We start from the raw sequence: 20,837 nt of genomic DNA, 5'->3' as shown, positions 1-20,837 counted from the left end.
CCCGAATGAGACAGCTGGGTGTCCATATAAGCTTTGCTTGGGTCCCGGCCCATGTAGGGGTGGAAGGGAATGAGGAAGTAGATGTGCTAGCTAGACAGGCCCTAATCGGATCGGGTTACTGGTCCAACGCTCTAAACCGCTAGGCTACATGCTGCCCCTATTCCAGGTACAGAGTAAAGTAGGGGAGGATGGTAGGAATGGACAGAAGAGAGGAGGCCATCCTTACAAGGCTAAGGGTGGGACACAGCCAGCTGAATAAGTCATTAGATGCGATGGGAAATCATTCAACAGGAAGGTGTGATTACTGCCAGGAAACAGAGACAGTGTGGGCAGTATGATAGGGAATGATAAAGACTGATACAGTATGAGGGAGAAGGGGGTACAGGAATTGAGTTTGATAAGCGTATTGAGTACAACATTGTTAGATACAGTCACACATATTTATATTTTTAAAGAGAAACGGGGCTGGAAGATAAAGACTTAGTTCCTCAATCCCTGTCGCTGGCCCACACACCAATACAGAAGGTGGGGTAATGCACCATAACGTTGGATGTCAACCATAAACCCCAGATTTTATTTTTATTATTATTGTTAGAGCGGAGGTGAACAAGTGCACACTTTGGGAGGAAGGAGATAATTAAGTAATATGACAGATTCCTAAACATGATATAGTAGTAGGAATGTGGAGGATGATGAAAACTAGGCCTAGACATTTTATACAGCACAGCAAGGCCTATACTGTTAAAAGGAAACCAGACTTACTGGATCCATCGTGGAAACTATTGTTTCTTCAGCGTTTCTTACTAAGACAAGAAATGTGTAGGCTACAGTACAGTTACTATGTTGTCACAGTGTTCAGATAAGGATTAGTGGGTTGCCGGGAGAGAATTCCAGTCTCAAGGCTGCAACTGATGCACCCCTAGACCAGAGCAATCAAACATCTATTTAAATATCAAAACTCAATTAATCTTACTTCAGAAAGTTCCCCGATCTATAAAAGTCGAGTAAAGTCAAGAAAACGTTCAACAACACCCCTTTCACTAAGAATCCTGTTGTCTGCTGTCGTCTATTTTTACCTGACAGCAACTTGGAACAGAGTTCTATTTGAGTCCAGTAAGACACGTGTTTCTCTGTTGATTGTTTTTAAACCGGTTTTATTCTCAGGACCATGACTATAACATTGAGTGTTGAGACACAGGGCAACAACATATCCTGGTCTCTTCTACATAATACAATTAAACATTTAAAAAAATACATATTTTAATAAATGAATATGCAATCAGCAATGTAAAACAAAACAAGAAAACATGAAACCACATTCCAGATGTATGTTTTACAATGACATTTACATGCAAGCATTCGTTCCTTCTAACAAATCCCCAATAAAAAGTAGAATGGTAGGTATAAGATATTATCAAGTGTATTTCCAGAGTGAAGAGAGAGAAGTTTGGTAGGAGACCTTACTGGCCGTGAGAAAACTGAAGAGTGTGATGTCTGTGGTTGACATGACCTATAAGTACTGATGGGCAGAGCTGGCTTCCTGCCCCCATGATGCCTCTTCCAAACAACCAACACATCATTCGCTTCACAATGAAAATGTGTTTAAATCTTGTTGGAGCACACTTAATATACAATAAGGAAAGTTGAAAGATATCCCTATTAAAATTCTTTAAAATAAATGCAACAACATAATTTGACCACACTAATAGGCCTATGGCTTCTGTACTTCTGTATGTCCCATCAGCTACACTAAAACCTGGTGAAGGGATTTACAAGAAATATGTGAACATCTTTTAGGACCAAACTAATTATACAAGAGGCCTATGATCCTTATAAAAAAAGATTATTATTATAGATTAAAAAAACAATGTGATAAGCAGATGTTGTTAAGCAGATATTGGATTACATTTATTGATCTATTGAAAACAAGAATACACACCTCGTATTGTTGAAACATTATTATACATGATACAAGTATTTAATGGATAATGGGAGTTAATTAAATAAGATACAGCTATTAAAACCCACCTCAACATCCCCCACCCCACAACAATCCTACTCCGAGACGAATGATCGATATGGATCCAGAGCTTGACATTATGCTACAAAGCTTATCATGGTATTCAGACTTAGTATACTGTTAGAGAATGGGAGATGGATGACTCTTCACAAGATGTTTTCTATTTAAACTTTATTTAGGGATCTGGAAACGGTGCAGGAGAGGAGGGAGATAAAAGACGACATGTTTGTGCTTTATGGTGATTTTCCAGTGACCATGAATGAGCAAAGATCTTTCCACATAGACAGGAGTAAGGTTTCTCTCCAGTGTGTGTGAGCTGGTGTCTAGTCAGATTTCCTGACACCATGAAGCTCTTCCCACACTGATCACAGCTATAAGGCTTCTCTCCTGTGTGTATGCGTTGGTGTGTAGTCAGTTCTCCTGATTGATTGAAGCTCTTCGCACACTGATCACAGCTATAAGGCTTCTCTCCTGTGTGTATGCGTTGGTGTGTAATCAGGGTTCCTGGATGATTGAAGCTCTTCCCACACTGATCACAGCTGTACGGCTTCTCTCCTGTGTGTATGCGTTGGTGTGTAATCAGGGATCCTGAATAATTGAAGCTCTTCCCACACTGATCACAGCTATAAGGCTTCTCTCCTGTGTGTATGCGTTGGTGTGTAATCAGTTGTGCTGATTGACTGAAGCTCTTCCCACACTGATCACAGCTATAAGGCTTCTCTCCTGTGTGTATGCGTTGGTGTGTAGTCAGGTATCCTGAATGACTGAAGCTCTTTCCACACTGATCACAGCTGTAAGGCTTCTCTCCTGTGTGTATGCGTTGGTGTGTAATCAGGGATCCTGAATAATTGAAGCTCTTCCCACACTGATCACAGCTATAAGGCTTCTCTCCTGTGTGTATGCGTAGGTGTGTAATCAGGTGTGCTGATTGATTGAAGCTCTTCCCACACTGATCACAGCTGTACGGCTTCTCTCCTGTGTGTATGCGTTGGTGTGTAATCAGGGATCCTGAATAATTGAAGCTCTTCCCACACTGATCACAGCTATAAGGCTTCTCTCCTGTGTGTATGCGTTGGTGTGTAGTCAGGTATCCTGAATGACTGAAGCTCTTTCCACACTGATCACAGCTATAAGGCTTCTCTCCTGTGTGTATGCGTTGGTGTGTAATCAGGGATCCTGAATGATTGAAGCTCTTCCCACACTGATCACAGGTATAAGGCTTCTCTCCTGTGTGTATGCGTTGGTGTGCAGTCAGGGTGGAATCTCGAGCAAAGCTCTTCCCACACTGATCACAGCTATAAGGCTTCTCTCCTTTGTGTATGCGCTGGTGTCTAGTCAAAAGTCCTGAATGATTGAAGCTCTTCCCACACTGATCACAGCTATAAGTCTTCTCTCCTGTATGTATGCGTTGGTGTATGGTCAGGTATCCTGACTTCCGGAAGCTCATCCCACACTGATCACAGCTATTAGGCTTCTCTCCTGTGTGTATGCGTTGGTGTGTAGTCAGGTGTCCTGATTGACTGAAGGTCTTCCCACAATCAAAGCAGGGGTAAGGCCTCTCCCCTGTATGAATTCTCTGATGAGATTTTAAGGTTTTAGATGCAGCAAAACCCTTCCCACACTGAGAGCAGCGGTACTGTTTCTCTCCGGTGTGAATCCGATGGTAAATGATAAATTCCTTCTGTTTAGCAAAACCCTCCCCACAGTCAAAGCAGCAGTGGTGAGGTTTCTTCCCTATACATGTCTGCTGGTGTTTGAGACGTTCTGATCTGGAGAGACTCTTCTGGAGAGACGTCTTGTCAGCATCATGTTGTTGTTGAGGCTCCCCAGATGATAAGCCCCTCCCACCAAGAGCGCAACGGTTAGGGCTGTCCCCTGTGAAACAAAGATATTGAATAGCATGGACATCTGAAATCAGGCTACCTGATGGGACTTTGATGAATGACAAATTGCCAATCAAAATAAACGTACTACCACAGCGACCATGTTATTTTTGAGAAGCATATTTGATTCCCGAATTCAGACATAAAGTTTAAGTGAAAACTATTTATAAGATGCATACTTTCAGTTTTTCCCAAACTCACTGCACTCCCGCAAAGAAGTAAGCTTGTGCTGCTCGTGCTAGTAGGAGGGCATAATTATTCGTGCTTGTGTAATCATGTCTTTGCAGCTGTATAGGTGAATAAACTTAGTTTGAGCTTTTTCTAGTTGTCTGTGAGTTTTATTTAGATCCTAACACATGTAAACATACTCATTGTAAAGCACTAGTTATTTTGTTGCTTTGACAAAGTCATTTCTGAAGATTATTATGAATGTGATTAGTAATTCATTTAGGTCTGTCCCTCATTTTAAGGTCAACCCTGTTACATGAACTGAACTCCCGTTTTAATATGGTGAAACTATTCCTTTAAAAAAATATATGTTTTCAAAAGAAACATTGAACATCTAATAGTTAAATCATAGTAGAACCAGCTCACCTGCTTTTACTCTCTTTTTGTCAATTTACTGCTGTTTTGTGGTGGAAAACTGAGCAAGTCAACCCTTTTTACCCATTCATAGACATGCTAGAAATGTTTTAAGTAAAAAAAATTTGTGAAGATTGCATTCAATTGCCACTAGGTTTCATAAAACAACCTTCTTTTCCCCCCGTCACAAGCGGTTTTATGGCTGATTTAAAGGACTATTCTACCCATGTAATCTGGTGGTTTTGTTGTTTTCAGTAGTCCCCTGTTACGGTCAACACTGTTACTTTATTTGGCACATAGGCACTTAGTGTAGTACTATTTTTATTAAATGTCTTGAGATGGGAAAACATGTTTTTTTATGAAGTTGAAGATGTGCTCTTTATTACAGAATGTTACAATTACGTGATTTTTTTTGGGACCAAGTTACACTTTTAGAAATGGGTGGAATGACCCAGATCACTTCATCAATATATAATGAATCAATTAATGACTAAAGTGCATAAAGATGTTAGAATTCTGATATGACATCATTGTTTAAGCACTATCCACTGAGTTTTCAATCTACGGTGTGCGACATTGTCCAATATTCCAATAAATCAACACAATCTACTTTTGTTTTTTCAAATTGCTGGCATCTTGAAGCTAAAATTGGGATCATGTTTACAATGCTAATGTCAATACCCAAAAAACAGTAAAGGAGAGCAATGTACAATACAGTGAATTTAGCAAAATGAGGAATTTGTGGTAAGTACATGCGGGCCGCCATCTTTATGCACCTCCACTATTGTTACAGAAGCAGACTGTAGTGTAATCTACACACCATGGTTCTTACTTAATGAAATCAAATCTCCATCTTCCTTCTCTTCTCCTCCTCCTCTCTCAGTTCCACTCTGCCCCGGTGTTTTCCTGCAGTCGACCAGACCCAAAGCGGTACCGGGAGGCGTTTGACCTGGGGACTCCGGGAGGGTGGAGGGGAATGGGCTACCTTTGTCCTGTTGGCCACAATAAATATTAAACAGTTTATCATTAAACCAAATATTTGATTAATTTAGTCTACACCTCTGATTGATTTGGGAGCATCCCTAGAATATCTAATTTTTCCTAAAATGTTCAATCATTCACTACTTCCCACAAATCTAATAGCATTGGGTTGGTGGAGGCATGGGCTAGTCAGAGTTTCCACCATATTTCTTATACCAGTCATTTCCTTTCAAAAAAGAGAGGAAGCGGCGACTTCTGGCTTATTTGATCGAATATACGTTTCATAACGATTAGGTTGTTACGAGTTTAATAATAAAAGTAGGTCACGTGACATGCTGGAAACTCCCCCCCCCAAAAAAAAAAAATTGTAATTTGAAACCTAACCTTAACCACACTTCTAAACTTATGCCTGACCCTAACTTAAAATAAAAAAATGCACATTTTTGTTTTCATGAATTTCTACGATATACATTTTGGACTTTGTGTTTGTGGTAACTAGTGGAAACCATTGTGCCTGTTGTTCACATGCGTATCTGCCCTCTGATTGGCTAGAATGGTCCCACCTGATCTTGCCTCCTCCCGACTGCCTTTCATTTTTTAAGACATATCTTTCATTGCCGTTACATATTAGAAGGCAATTAATTATTGGAACATGGGTTGTCTCATGTTCCAAAAGTTGGGAGCATGAACGTGGACAGAATTAAAGCTTTGGTCTCTGGTCTTGGCCATTGTGGAGAGGTTGGAGTCTGTTTGATTGAGTGTGTGGACAGGTGTCTTTTATACAGGTAACGAGTTCAAACAGGTGCAGTTAATACAGGTAATGAGTGGAGAACAGGAGGGCTTCTTAAAGAAAAACTAACAGGTCTGTGAGAGCCGAATTCTTACTGGTTGGTACGTGATCAAATACTTATGTCATGCAATAAAATGCAAATGAATGAATTACTTAAAAATCATACAATGTGATTTTCTGGATTTTTGTTTTAGATTCCGTCTCTCACAGTTGAAGTGTACCTATGATAAAAATTACAGACCTCTACATGCTTTGTAAGTAGGAAAACCTGCAAAATCGGCAGTGTATCAAATACTTGTTCTCCCCACTGTGTGTGTGTGTGTGTGTGTGTATATATATATATATATATATATATAATACAACTTTTGAAGTTAATATAATGCCATTGTTAAGTGAGAGAACCACTCCGGAAAAGGGCGGGACAGCTGCTCCGGATGTGAACATGAAAAATATATTAAATTCACTTTCTAATGATAGGAAGAACCATTTCAAAGTAGAGAAGTGTAGGCAGGAGATAATAAATAAATATTATGTCATTGTTGATGGAATCTGTCTGATATACAAAAGCTTGGGGAAAATACAGAGAATGTCTAACTCATTGACAAAGACACGATGGTCTTTAACTGTATTAGCTGAAGTCAGACAATGAGATCAGAAAGTACTTTGTGATACTCATGATAGGACATTGCAGAGAGATAAAGAGAGTATGAGGGCTCTTGGTGAACAGATAAAAACATTAAAAGAGGAAATTCAACAATTGCAGGAGGCATGTGTGCTAAAGGAAGACTTGGCCCCCACCTGTGGGCTCTCTGTTCTACCCTCATGCTGAGTTGTGCAAGGCAGATCGGGTTTCAAGCATCTGGTCAGCACTGCCTGGCTTTGAGTCAACAGATTCTGACAGCGGTGACAAGCGATGTCTTAGGCCAATCAGAACACAGGCTGTTAAAGGGAGTAAAGACAAACCCCCGTGACAGTAATCACAAATAAATCAGCATCTCCAAAACTTGGATGAATGGTCAAAGACTTTGAAGCATCCACAAGACGTGGGTATGAAGACGTGGAACCATTTAAAGCGATTAAAAAAACTCTACAATCTACATCCATATGATGGGTTACAGTTGTTAGGCTTGGTTTTGAACAACCGTGAACATGGTGTACTTGAAGAAAAAGGTTATAGCGCTGTGGGTGGTGAAATGTATTTATGTCACTGATAGGTGCCAGAAAGTCTGGGTGCCAGGAATTCTGGGGGGCTACTGCTGTTAATCTTAGAATGAGTATGTGATGGAATGTCCTGACTGGGGTGCAAACTGATACCACCGGGGTTGGGAGTGACACACAATGATGGTTGGCAACTGTTGGTTAGAACTTGTTTACACTCAAGTATATAAACTGAGAGATCTCTGGGTCTATCATTCGGATAACAAGAGGCAACTTACTTGTATCTTGTTGTGTTGAATCCGGTACCGTATTATTAAATACCTTGTATCAAATCTCCATCTAAGTGTTTAGTTATATTAGTGCATCCTGAATCCCTTAAAACCACAGAAACGCATATCAACCCTAAAATGAGGGACAGACGTAAATGAATTACTAATAACATTCATAATAATGCTCAGAAATGACTGTCAAAGCAACAAAATAACTAGTGCTTTACAATGAGTATGTTTACATGCACACTCATAATTGGACATTAAACTAGTTATGGCAGTAGGCTGAGTATGGCTTTAGTCATGTAAACACCTTACTCTGCTTATCTTAATTGGCTTAAGGTGACAATCCATGTAACGCAGTTAAAAACACCTGGTTTCCTGAGCAATCTTTAGAATTATTAGGACATGTAAACACTTTAATCAGAGTTATAGCGGTGTATTTAATCTGTGCATGTGCTAGCACAAGCAGCGCAAGCTAACTTATTTTGATCGTGTGCAGTGAGTTCAGAAAAACTGAAAGTATGCAGCTTAGAAATAGTTCTCACATACAAACTGTATATGTCCGAATTCTGAATTAAAAATGCTTCTCAAAATAACATGGTCCCTGCGGTAGTATGTTTATTTTGATTGTCAATTTTCTGCATTTATCAAAGTCCCATCAGGTAGCCTGATTTCAGATGTCCATGCTATTCAACATCTTTGTTTCACAGGGGACAGCCCTAACTGTTGCTCTCTCAGTGGGAGGGGCTTATCATCTGGGGAGCCTCAACAAAAACATGATGCTGACAAGACAGAGAAGAGTCTCTCCAGATCAGAACACCTCAAGAAACACCAGCAGAGACATATAGGGAAGAAACCTCACCACTGCTGCTTTGACTGTGGGAAGAGAGCATAGGCCTCTTGTATAATTAGTTTGGTCCTAAAAGATGTTCACATATTTCTTGTAAATCCCTTCACCAGGTTTTAGTGTAGCTGATGGGACATACGGAAGTACAGAAGCCATAGGACTATTAGTGTGGTCAAATTATGTTGCATTTATTTTAAAGGATTTTAATAGGGATATCTTACAACTTTCCTTATTGTGTATTAACTGTGCTCCAACAAGATGTTCACACATTTTTATTGTGAAGCGAAGGATGTGTTGGTTGTTAGGAAGAGGCATCATGGGGGCAGGAAGCCAGCTCTGCCCATCAGTACTTATAGGTAATGTCAACCACAGACCTCACACTCTTCTGTTTTCTCACGACTACTAAGGTCTCCTACCAAACTTCTCTCTCTTCACTCTGGAAATACACTTGATAATATCTTATACCTTACCATTCTACTTTTTATTGGTGATTTGTTAGAAGGAACGAATGCTTGCATGTAAATGTCATTGTAAAACATACATCTGGAATGTGGTTGCATGTTTTCTTGTTTTGTTTTACATTGCTGATTGCATATTCATTAGTTGTATTATGTAGAAGAGACCAGGATTTGATATGAATTAATGTATCCATGTGAATCTTATTGTAAAACGTTTTGTTTTGCATTGTTACTATTGTTATGAGTGGAGATCCCACCTACTGCTACTTTGTAGTTGATTGATGGATTACCTGCCAATCAGATGAGAGCAAAAACTCAACACTATATTTGTTTTGTTCTAGCATGTAATAAGAACATTTAATATATATTTTTTTATGTTAATAACATGATACTGAGTTGCAGAAGTCCAGACGGGAGATGAGAAACGCCTGGATTAGGATCTGCTCCGCTTCCTGTGTGAAGTTGGATCGTACTTGTTATGACGAGTTTCTCTGGTATCGAGTACTTCAGGATGTAAGAGAATAGTTAAACACTTTAGATGGAGAGTTGATTCATGTTTATTTGATTGTTACAGTACTGGATTCAATGACAAGCATTACGGGCGTAGCCTCTTGTCATCTGAATGACTTCCATAGAAAATCCCTCAGTTTATATGATGCTCTCCAATCTACTTCTGTCCAACAGTTGCCAAACATTATTGAGTGTCCTACTACAATAGGATCCCCCTACATGGTATCATGTGGCACCCTAGCCAGGCCATTCCATCACGTACTCCTCCTAAGATTAGCAACAGTGGCCAATCTATCTTGGCACACCGACCTTTGGCCCCCATCCGTGACGGACACAACACATGGCGTGTCCTTGTCCTCCGCTCATGATTTTATAGACATTAAGAAATCCTGTATCAAAAGTCGTTATATCAGTTCTCTACGGATGTTGTTGAGCAAAAACCTGCAGGAGCGAGTCACTGTTGAATTATTTATTATTTTTGTACTTTTTACTCCACAATGACCACACTGCTAATCTTATGCCTGACCCTAACCGTAACATAAAAAAATCACATTTATGTTTTGACTTTGTGGTTACGACTGCCTTCCATTTTTTAGACATTTTATTTTAATTGCCATTACATATTATAAGGCAATTGCTGGCAATGAATTATTGGGTTAACTTACAGGAACATGGGTTGTCTCACCCCACAAAAGGGGTTCTACAGAAAAGTTGGGAGCATGAACATGGACAGAATAAAACCTTTGGATGGGTGGGTGATAACCAGGCGAGGCAGATGGGATTGTATGGTAGGGACTTTAGCCCCACGGTACCTATCCCTGTGAGTCCACCATGGCTATTCCCACCTCCAGTAGTTGATTTACAAGTGTTGGAGAGAGTACGGAAAGACAGGGAGGGGGTTGATCCATGTGAGTTCTTTAAAAAGCGACTGTAAACGGTAAATCTGTATTTTTTTGACATATATACAGATGGATCAAAAGACCCATGGACAGGTCGGAATGGATCAGCCTTTGTTAAACAGGAAAGTGGGTTGGCTGTCAGGAGACGTATTACATTCCACCTGGCTTTGAACAAGGAAGAGCTGATGGCCATACTGTTGGCCTTGCAGTTGGTAGAGGAAGTCAAGTCAGACAGAGTAGTTATATGTTCTGACTCATGTGCTGTGTTGATAATCCTGCAATCATTTAGCTAACATAGCAGACAATGCCTGCTATATGAGGGAAATCAAATTCATGCCCGGATGAGACAGCTGGGTGTCAATACAAGCTTTGCTTAGGTCCTGGCCCATGTGGGGGTGGAAGGGAATGAGGAAGTAGATGTGCTAGCTAAACAGGCCCTTAGGAGACAGGAGGTAGAGGTGCCAATGAGCAAGACAGAGACTAAGGGAATGATATGGGCAGTGGTGCTGCAGAGATGGCAGGAACAGTGAAACAGTGACACTAAGGGCAGGCATCTATTCATTGTTTACATTTTAGTCATTTAGCAGGCAATGTTATCTAGAGCGACTTACAGGAGAAATTAGGGTTAAGTTGCCCAATGGCACATTAACAGATTTTTCACCTTGTCGGCTCGGGTTACTGGCCCAACGCTCTAAACCACTAGGCTACCTGCCGCCCCTATTCCAGGTACAGAGTAAAGTAGGGGAGGATGGTAGGAATGGACAGAAGAGAGGAGGCCATCCTTACAAGGCTAGGGTGGGACACAGCCAGCTGAATAAGTCATTAAATGTGATAGGAAATCATCCAACAGGAAGGTGTGATTACTGCCAGGAAACAGAGACAGTGGAGCATGTACTGATACCGTGTGGGCAGTATGATAGGGAAAGAGAGAGACTGAAACTGTATGAGGGATATTGGGGTACAGGAATTGAGTTTGATAAGCATACTAAGTAGAACATCGTTAGATACAGTCTCAAATATTTATATTTTTTAAGAGAAACAAGGCTGTCATATAGGATTTAGTTCCTCGATCGCTGTCGCTGGCCCACACTCCATTACAGTAGGTGTCAAAATGTACCATAACTTTGGATGACAACCGCGGATAAACCCCACAGAAGAAGACGTATTTTCATTGTGAGTGGCCACTTCCGAGTATCTGGTCATATAATGGCTAATCAGATTTTCAAATCAGTGGAGGTGAACAAGTGCACACTTTGGGAGGAAGGAGAGATCATTAAGGACTAGACACAGATTCCTACACATGATAAAGTAGTAGGTTATCTTGCTGAAGGAAAACAAATCCCAACAAGTTTTAGTCTTTTTTTCTCTCCAGCCATTAAACACGGAACAGAGGAATGTGGAGGATCAAATATTATAAAAACTTGGCATAGACATTTTATACAGCATGCCTATCCTGTTAAAAGGAAAGCAGACTTACCGGATCCATTGGGGAAGCCACATTTTCTTCAGCGTTTCTTCATCAGACTTTCCGGTTCACACTGGCCATGCAGTAGCAAAATACACAGCTATCTCGATTTAAGAGCTCATGGCAGAGATATTAGAGAAAGGAGGATCTAGGAATCCCATTCGGCAATGAATGGAGGAACGTATAACCGCTCACCCAGCAGACTGTCGGACATTCACGTTCACCTTGTCATGTTGGGTCACGCAATCCCTTCTCAAAGTCAGGGTATGAGTCCAGAAACCGGCATATTTTCCTCCACACTAGTTAATGTCACGATTCCAAAGCTATACGATATTACAGAGAATAAGTAAATTATATCACATATCGGTAAAGATTTACAATGACAAATTCGTCTCCTTCTTCTTCTTCTTCTTCTTCAGTGGGCTTTAATGGTGGTTGGCATCCAATATCTTGCCCAGCTGGGACGAGGACTCGGGCAGAACTTGGGTTGAGTGAAGGCATGAACGGCTGAGAGTTAGCGTCGGATGTCGTCATCTGGACCAACACCATGCGGACCTTGATGGTGTCACAAGGGTTTGTGTTACAGGGATAAGAGCTCGGGCAGAACATGGGAGTTGATGGAAAAAAATTTGCGGGATGCCAGAAGTTAAATAAAATTCAATTTAAACGTAATGTGTCAGTGGGCAGGAAGGTTGGTCATTACGAAGGGGGGAATTTGGAACAAAATCTAAAATAAGTCATGCACATGCACCATATGTGGACAAAAAAAAAATTGTGGGGGACTTTTATTTTGACATGATGTAAGCAGGAAGGAAGTGGGTATACAACAGACCAACGTTTGGAAAGTATGTTTAATAATACGATGCTGGATTCTTCAAAATAAAATTCTGGGGTCAATAGCCAACAGTGGAAGTAGATTAGTACTCCTTTAAAAGTGCGTTCCCAGAAAAACAATCTTGAATCCTCCCTCTGTTGTCTCTGTTCTGCAGATGCCAAGATCAATGCTCAGACAGAGGAGAAAGCGCTGCCGGGGCCAATAACGGCTTGACCTGAATACATGCTGTCTGCAGGTGAGCAAAACCTCACCTAACAGGACAGCCTCTCAGTTTGGCTCTCAAACCAAACTCTATTTGAGATTCTTAATTCATACATTATTTAAATTAACTTGGCTATCACCAATAATTGTGTGCATCCATCCTATTTTGTGTGAAATATGTCTTGATTTTTGCCTTGTCATACATGTTCCAGCCAAGGGCAATGTAAATATACATGTCCTTTTGCTAAAAAAGTCTTCTCACAATTGGTAAAAGTTGTATGTACATGTATTTAGATGTTTTTGTATTTTTTTTTCAGTCACACTGTGGCAAGAAAGGAGATCTGTAGCTCAGCTGGTAGAGCACGGCGCTTGTAACGCCAAGGTAGTGGGTTCGAACCCCGGGACCACCCATACACAAAAAAAATGTATGCACGCATGACTGTAAGTCGCTTTGGATAAAAGCGTCTGCTAAATGGCATATTATTATATTATATTATTATCCATGAAGTGAACATGGACAGCATATCTCAGCCTGAGTCCAGTAAAGGTAAAGAGGACTCACCTAGGGAGCTCCTACACTAGCTAGCAAGCCATATGAATGATGCACTGAAATTAGCTACTCTCAAGGGGATCACTGTGGTAGCTAGCTATGGCTATTCTCAGACAAGAACGAACAAGCAAGCCCCTGTCTGAGAAGCATGTCCGATTGATCGAGCATTCTACTCAATGCGTCGTCAATGAGTGCTGATTTCTTCAAAAAGTTAATTACAGTGGTTTGGAAATACAATGACATTGCAAAAGGAGGCAACTAATTAGTTAAACCGTTTGTCATCATTTTGATGTCGCCAGATTGACTTTTGATGTGCAGCATAATGTTAGCTAGCTACAATTGAGGGGATACCACCACATTTTTGCTAGTTGCCGTAGCATTGCTAGCTATTTTTGATGAACTTGTTAGCTAATGACAACATTGCCATCCATTTGACGACATGATAATGATGTCAAAGTTGTTTCATACTAAACGTTTGTCTACTTTAGCAATGTCATCATATTTCCAGGCCGCTATAGTGTTACTTTGACAATATACTCATTAGCCTCCATCCATCGTGACTTTTGTGCATGTCTATGCGTCGACGGCAGAGGGAGGCTTGGAGAATATTCATAACAATGACATGATGCGACACACTGACTGAGGTGCAACCTATGAATAAGCAACATTTGTTTTACATTTATCTATTTTCCCAGCGCTCAGACTCAGTGTGTCTCTCTCTCTGTCTGTCTGTCTCTTGGAGTTCCAGATGTGGCTGGAGGAGTGGTGGTGGCCACTGGAAGGCAACTTTAATACTGGAGCAAATGTAGGAGCTCATCTTCATAAAATGAATCTATAACAGCTGATACAAGTATTCTATATGTATTAGGTACTACTACAGTGCTAGCAGGAGAGTCCTCCTTTACTAATCATATTTCATGAATGTACAGGGTCCATTTTGACCCAAGACAATCCAGACAAAGAATGTACCAAAGGTCAGATCATAATGAATACTAGTATTATATGGACAGAGTCAACCTGATCCTAGATCAGCACTCCTACTCTGATGGCGAATTCTCTCTCTCTGATCATCCTTTCTATAATTTCAGATTGACCCCCTGGTCTATGATTAGTAGATGTGGGTGAGTGGACATATAGATCTGGGACTAGCATAAAAACAGCAACTCTTCTCAGCTGTTGGCAAGGATTTATTTGACATCCAATCACCATGAGAGATGCTTTATTCTGCATTCAACACTTCTATTGTGGTCTCCCCTTATAGATGATTTTCAAGTACATATGTTGTAGAATTAAACACCTATATGCCTTAAAATGTTTATGGATTGAGAACCAGTTGAAGCGTTAATACAGAGCAGAGACATTTATGTGTTCTTCATAAACTCCCTGCAGCTGGTCTGGGTATGTCAATGACATGTGATGGAGATACAACTCCTCGTGATGGCTGTGTGGAGATTGGAGTAACAATGGAACTAGTGTTATCATTTGTTTGTGCTTATGTCCTTATGACCTGACACATAGCCACATGCACATAATCTCAAGGGCCAGGGAGGATGGTAAATGATAAATGCTTAAATGTATGTGGTTATGGATGACATGTTTAAACCATGTTTAAGTATTAATTGATATGTTTTATAATGTGTTATGAAATGATAAAGGTAAAACAGAATGAACATGATTGATACTTTGTACTCCAGATGCATGCCTGGATAGTGAATATAGTCAAAACAGAGTGTGATTGTTCTTTAACGTACGTATGTACATACTTTTTTGAGTCATGCCACTAATAAGAAACAGTGGCCCCACTTAGAGAAGCGCAAGTAGCCCTCGTGAGTAGCCAACATGTGATACTGAAATATGTTATTCATTCACATAGGGAGGAGTTGTATCAGTGTGACTATGCATGTGTCTGTATAAAAGGAGCGCTCCGGTTCAGGGCAAGCAGTTGCTCCATGGAGCAAGCTCGGCTTTGTTATGCAAATAATAAAAGTCTAAATTCACAAGTTCCAGTCTCTTGAGAAATATTTTTAAGTTGACTACTTTTTGAGTCAAATATTTCTACGACACCCTCAATCTATTACAGGAGAGGTGAGCACCTATCAGATCCCCCTGCTGTCCTTCACCCCTCAGTGCAGTCTTCTGACCATCGCTGAGGCCAGGAAGAAGTCAGCCAAGTTCATCACCATGCAACGCTCTACTGATCGAGGTAGACTATGCTTTGAGTAACAACTGACTGACTGAGAGGCAGGCAGACACGCACACTCACATTTGACTTGACCTTTCTCAATTAAATTAAATGTTATCATGGTCAGAAGACTTACAATAGAGAATGATTATATTCCCTCAGGGGACAGTACCAGACATTGTAAGGGGGCTGTTGCATGTTTAGAAGTTTGGAATACATTATTTTCTATATTAGTTCGGGGTTCATCTAATCCTGACCTGACAGTGTGGCTTTCAACTAATCTATTTTGTTTTCCAACCCTGAGAAGGGAGTGGGTCACCTGACCAACACCATTGCTGTGTGTGGTTAACTCCAGCAGCTCCAGCAGACCTCTTCCTGTCTTTTAGAAACGGGCCACTGTCCGCCAGGTGAGGATGCTCTCCCATGGAAGGGCTGTTGTGGCACCAAAATGCCTGAAAGTTGCCTGGGAGTGCTGATCTAGGATCAGGTCAACTGTCCATATAATACTAGTATTCATAATGATCTTTAGTCTATTCTTAGTCTGACTTGTTCTCTTGGGTCAAAGTGGACTTTGTACATTCATGAAATATGATTAGTACTGTAAAACCATATGTAGCTAGCTAGCACTGTAGTAGTACCTAATATAGGATCCTTGTATCAGCATTCATTCGTCAGGGCATGGACTCTACAAGGTGTCGAAAGTGTTCCACAGCGATGCTGGCCCATGTTGACTCCAATGATTACCACAGTTGTGTCAAGTTGGCTGGATGTCCTTTGGGTGGTGGACCATTCTTTATACACACAGGAAACTGTTGAACATGAAAAACCCAGCAGTGTTGCAGTTCTTGACACAAACCGGTGCACCTGGCACCTACTACCATACCCCGTTCAAAGGCACTTAAATATTTTGTCTTACACGTTCACCCTCTGAATGGCACACATTCTCAATTATCTCAAGGCTTAAAAATCCTTCTTTAACCTGTTTCCTCCCCTTCATCTACATTGACTGAAGTGGATTTAACAAGTGACATCAATAAGGGATCATTGCTTTTACCTGGTCAGTCTATGACATGGACAGAGCAGGTGTTCCTAATGTTTTGTACACTCACTGTAGTTTATTGATCCTGAACCACAATGTGTCTAAAAAAGGTAGTAAAGAATAATTTGATAATCAAACATAGAATATTATTACACTGAACAATATGGTATTGCGTAATATAACATTTTCATAAAAGGCAATTGCGCAATAATGACTGATAGCAATACAAAGTAAATCATTAAACATATCAGGAGCACTCGGTCCTAGAGCAAAAAATATTATACGGTGTTATCAATATTATCGATGTTAGTCGCTGAGAAGTTTTTGTGTAATCAAAAATATAGAAATGCAAAATCCCAATGATTTTACATTTTACATCTTTAGTCATTTAGCAGACACTCTTATCCAGAGCGACTTACCGTTAGTGAGTGCATACATTTTTCATACTGGCCCCCCGTGGGAAACGAACCCACAACCCTGGCGTTGCAAGCGCCATGCTCTACCAACTGAGCTACACGGGGCCCATAAAGAGCAGAAGTAAAATCTTGATATATACTGTCAATATACTGTAGATTACTATCATAACAAGGACATATCATTCAAATGCAGCATTCACTCAAAAGTTGAAGTTCATGGTCTGGAAAACTTCTAGATGTGGTAGCAATATGATTGTTAAGAGAACAGAGGTGTAAGGCCTAGCTTAGGTTTTGGTGCCATAGCTCTTCAGTCCATGTTCTGTGGTGGTTCTCTTCAGTCCATGTTCTGTGGGGGTTCTCTTCAGTCCAGGTTCAGTGGTGGTTTTCTTTAGTCCAGGTTCTGTGGTGGTTTTCTCCAGTTCTCATAATGGGAGGGCTGAGCGTCTCTGAGTGGCTGTGTCGCTGCGGGAGTCCCTCACACTCTGAAAGAAGACACACGGAATGAATACTTTACACACTATACAGTGGGGGAAAAAAGTATTTAGTCAGCCACCAATTGTGCAAGTTCTCTCATTTAAAAAGATGAGAGAGGCCTGTAATTTTCATCATAGGTACACGTCAACTATGACAGACAAAATGAGAAAAAAAAATCCAGAAAATCACATTGTAGGATTTTTAATGAATTTTATTTGCAAATTATGGTGGAAAATAAGTATTTGGTCAATAACTTTGTTATATACCCTTTGTTGGCAATGACACAGGTCAAACGTTTTCTGTAAGTCTTCACAAGGTTTTCAAACACTGTTGCTGGTATTTTGGCCCATTCCTCCATGCAGATCTCCTCTAGAGCAGTGATGTTTTGGGGCTGTTGCTGGGCAACACGGACTTTCAACTCCCTCCAAAGATTTTCTATGGGGTTGAGATCTGGAGACTGGCTAGGCCACTCCAGGACCTTGAAATGCTTCTTACGAAGCCACTCCTTCGTTGCCCGGGCGGTGTGTTTCCCTAAAGGTTAAACAAAAGGTGGATGGTTTGAGGGCACATGTTATCATATAGTGTAGCTTGAAATTAAAAATCCTTGTATTTGAATCTCACATTTCTCTCAGGTCTGTGATTATCAGGGTGGAGTGACTCACTCTGTCCCCATAGTACAGCCGTGGTCAAATGTTTTGAGAATGACACAAATATTGGTCTTCACAAAGTTTGCTGCTTCAGTGTTAAGATATTTTTGTCAGATGTTACTATGGTATACTGAAGTATAATTACAAGCATTCCATAAGTGTCAAAGGCTTTTATTGACAATTACATTAAGTTATGCAAAGAGTCAATATTTGCAGTGTTGACCCTTCTTTTTCAAGACCTCTGCAATCCGCCCTGGCATGCTGTCAATTAAATTCTGGGCCACATCCTGATTGATGGCAGCCCATTCTTGCATAATCAATGCTTGGAGTTTGTCAGAATTTGTGGGTTTTTGTTTGTCCATCCTCCTCTTGAGGATCGACCACATGTTCTCAATGGGATTAAGGTCTGGGGAGTTTCCTGGCCATGGACTCAAAATGTCGATGTTCTGTTCCCCGAGCCACTTAGTTATCACTTTTGCCTTATGGCAAGGTTCTCCATCATGCTGGAAAAGGCATTGGTCGTCACCAAACTGTTCTTGGATGGCTGGGAGAAGTTGCTCTCGGAGGATGTGTTGGTACCATTCTTTATTCATGGCTGTGTTCTTAGGCAAAATTGTGAGTGAGCCCACTCCCTTGGCTGAGAAGCAACCCCACACATGAATGGTCTCAAGATGCTTTACTGTTGGCATGACACAGGACTGATGTTAGCGCTCACCTTGTCTTCTCCGGACAAAGTGTTTTCCGGATGCCCCAAACAATCGGAAAGTGGATTCATCAGAGAAAATGACTTTACCCCAGTCTTCAGCAGTCCAATCCCTGTACCTTTTGCAGAATATCAGTCTGTCCCTGATGTTTGTCCTGGAGAGAAGTGGCTTCTTTGCTGCCCTTCTTGACACCAGGCCATCCTCCAAAAGTCTTCGCCTCACTGTGCGTGCAGATACACTCACACCTGCCTGCTGCCATTCCTGAGCAAGCTCTCCACTGGTGGTGCCCCGATCCCGCAGCTGAATCAACTTTAGGAGACGGTCCTGGCGCTTGCTGGACTTTCTTGGGCGCCCTGACGCCTTCTTCACAACAATTGAACCTCTCTCCTTGAAGTTCTTGATGATCCGATAAATGGTTGATTTAGGTGCAATCTTACTAGCAGCAATATCCTTGCCTGTGAAGCCCTTTTTGTGCAAAGCAATGATGACGGCACGTGTTTCCTTGCAGGTAACCATGGTTAACAGAGGAAGAACAAGGATTTCAAGCACCACCCTTTTAAAGCTTCCAGTCTGTTATTCTAACTCAATCAGCATGACAGAGTGATCTCCAGCCTTGTCCTCATCAACACTCTCACCTGTGTTAACGAGATAATCACTGACATGATGGCAGCTGGTCCTTTTGTGGCAGGGCTGAAATGCAGTGGAAATGTTTTTTGGGGATTAAGTTCATTTTCATGGCAAAGAGGGACTTTGCAATTCATCTGATCACTCTTCATGACATTCTGGAGTATATGCAAATTGCCATCATCAAAACTGAGGCAGCAGACTTTGTGAAAATTAGTATTTGTGTCATTCTCAAAACTTTTGACCACGACTGTACTCTGAATGACCACCATCTCAGGTTTCACACCGGACCATCTATAGGACCATGATGCTTTTATGACTGTATGACCTCTGGGATATGTGTAAGAGCAGGACAGGTCCATTGTTGACCCCTTCAAGGTACAGATACTCTGAGTGGGGTAAGTCACACCCAGTACCACTGCAACACAGTCACACATCACAATGACATTAAATTAAGCCCAAACCTGTTGGCTCACGCTGACAGTAGAGTTTGTCCACACTTGTTTAGCGTAGTTGCGGAGTTGAGTGAGAAGAGCAACCACAGACAAGTCTCCCTCTGATCCCTCTGACGCAGTTTGTTTCACAGAGAGTTATGTAAATCACAAGTGCATGTGTGAAGAACAGCTCCTAAATATGAACAAAGAAATTAACAATGCACACTAGAAAAACATTCAGTCATTTTTTTGGTAACAATTAAAAAAGTATATAGATTGAATAGCAAAGAATAGGAGAAAAATGGTTACTGAAAGATTATGAATATGGCCATACGGGTCACGACCTCCGCCGAAGCTGCCTCCTCTACTTGTTCGGGCAGGATTCGGCGTTCGTCGTCACCGGTATCTAGACACTGCCGCTCCTCAGCTCATCATTCCATTTGTTTTGTCTTGTTTATTACACACACATGGTTCATATCCCCTCATTAGTACCTGTATAAGTATTCCCTCTAGTTATTGTGGTGGAGCTACTTTGTATTTTGTATCGCCGGGATATTCACCCGTGTGCCTAGTTTTCTCCAGTGCTCCGTATTTACCGCACTGGAGTGTTTTATGCATTGCTGCGTACCGCTGTGTTCCTGAATAAACCATATATTCTGTGATTTACCCTCCTGCCCCTGACTCCATCCAAAATCACCCGCTACAGAATCACACACCTGAATCGTTGAGTCAGCAGGAGCAGAGAACATGCCTGGAGTTGTGGAGCGGGTCCGGGAGCATTCCAACATGTTAGCCAGCTTGGGAGAAGCGATGGATCGGGTTTTCCAGGTCGTCCAACGCCTGGAGAGGAGAGGACCCGACCCTTC

General features: G+C 41.2%; 1 protein-coding gene and 1 long non-coding RNA gene across 3 annotated transcripts; one reads left to right on the top strand and one right to left on the bottom strand.

Annotated features, from left to right (window-relative positions):
- Positions 1–1,137: 1,137 nt before the first annotated feature.
- On the bottom strand, positions 1,138–12,397 carry LOC121576321 (zinc finger protein 883-like). Its single transcript, XM_041889406.2, has 3 exons — positions 11,878–12,397; positions 5,306–5,477; positions 1,138–3,895 (listed from the first exon to the last, which is right to left on the bottom strand). The coding sequence occupies exons 1-3, from the start codon at positions 11,884–11,886 to the stop codon at positions 2,196–2,198; spliced, it is 1,881 nt and encodes a 626-aa protein (XP_041745340.1). The 5' UTR covers positions 11,887–12,397; the 3' UTR covers positions 1,138–2,195.
- Positions 12,372–14,784, top strand: LOC121576330. 2 transcript variants are annotated; one of them, XR_006002459.1, is made up of 4 exons: positions 12,372–12,438; positions 12,855–12,935; positions 13,219–13,283; positions 14,200–14,784. It is a non-coding gene; the product is annotated as an uncharacterized LOC121576330 (long non-coding RNA). The 2 variants fall into 2 exon arrangements; XR_006002458.1 differs by lacking the exon at positions 12,372–12,438 and adding an exon at positions 12,670–12,710.
- The last annotated feature ends 6,053 nt before the right edge of the window (positions 14,785–20,837 follow it).

Source organism: Coregonus clupeaformis, unplaced genomic scaffold (assembly GCF_020615455.1).
Source record: "Coregonus clupeaformis isolate EN_2021a unplaced genomic scaffold, ASM2061545v1 scaf1664, whole genome shotgun sequence".
NCBI lineage: Eukaryota > Metazoa > Chordata > Actinopteri > Salmoniformes > Salmonidae > Coregonus > Coregonus clupeaformis.
Note: the sequence above shows the minus strand (reverse complement) of the source record. Positions and strands in the feature narration are given on the sequence as shown.

What these genes read in the sequence shown, in the direction of transcription:
- LOC121576321 (XM_041889406.2), bottom strand. An exon ending in TTCATTAAGTAAGAACCATG is followed by an intron (nt 3,896 to 5,305) that starts GTGTGTAGATTA and finishes TTTGTTTCACAG; the next exon opens with GGGACAGCCCTAACCGTTGC.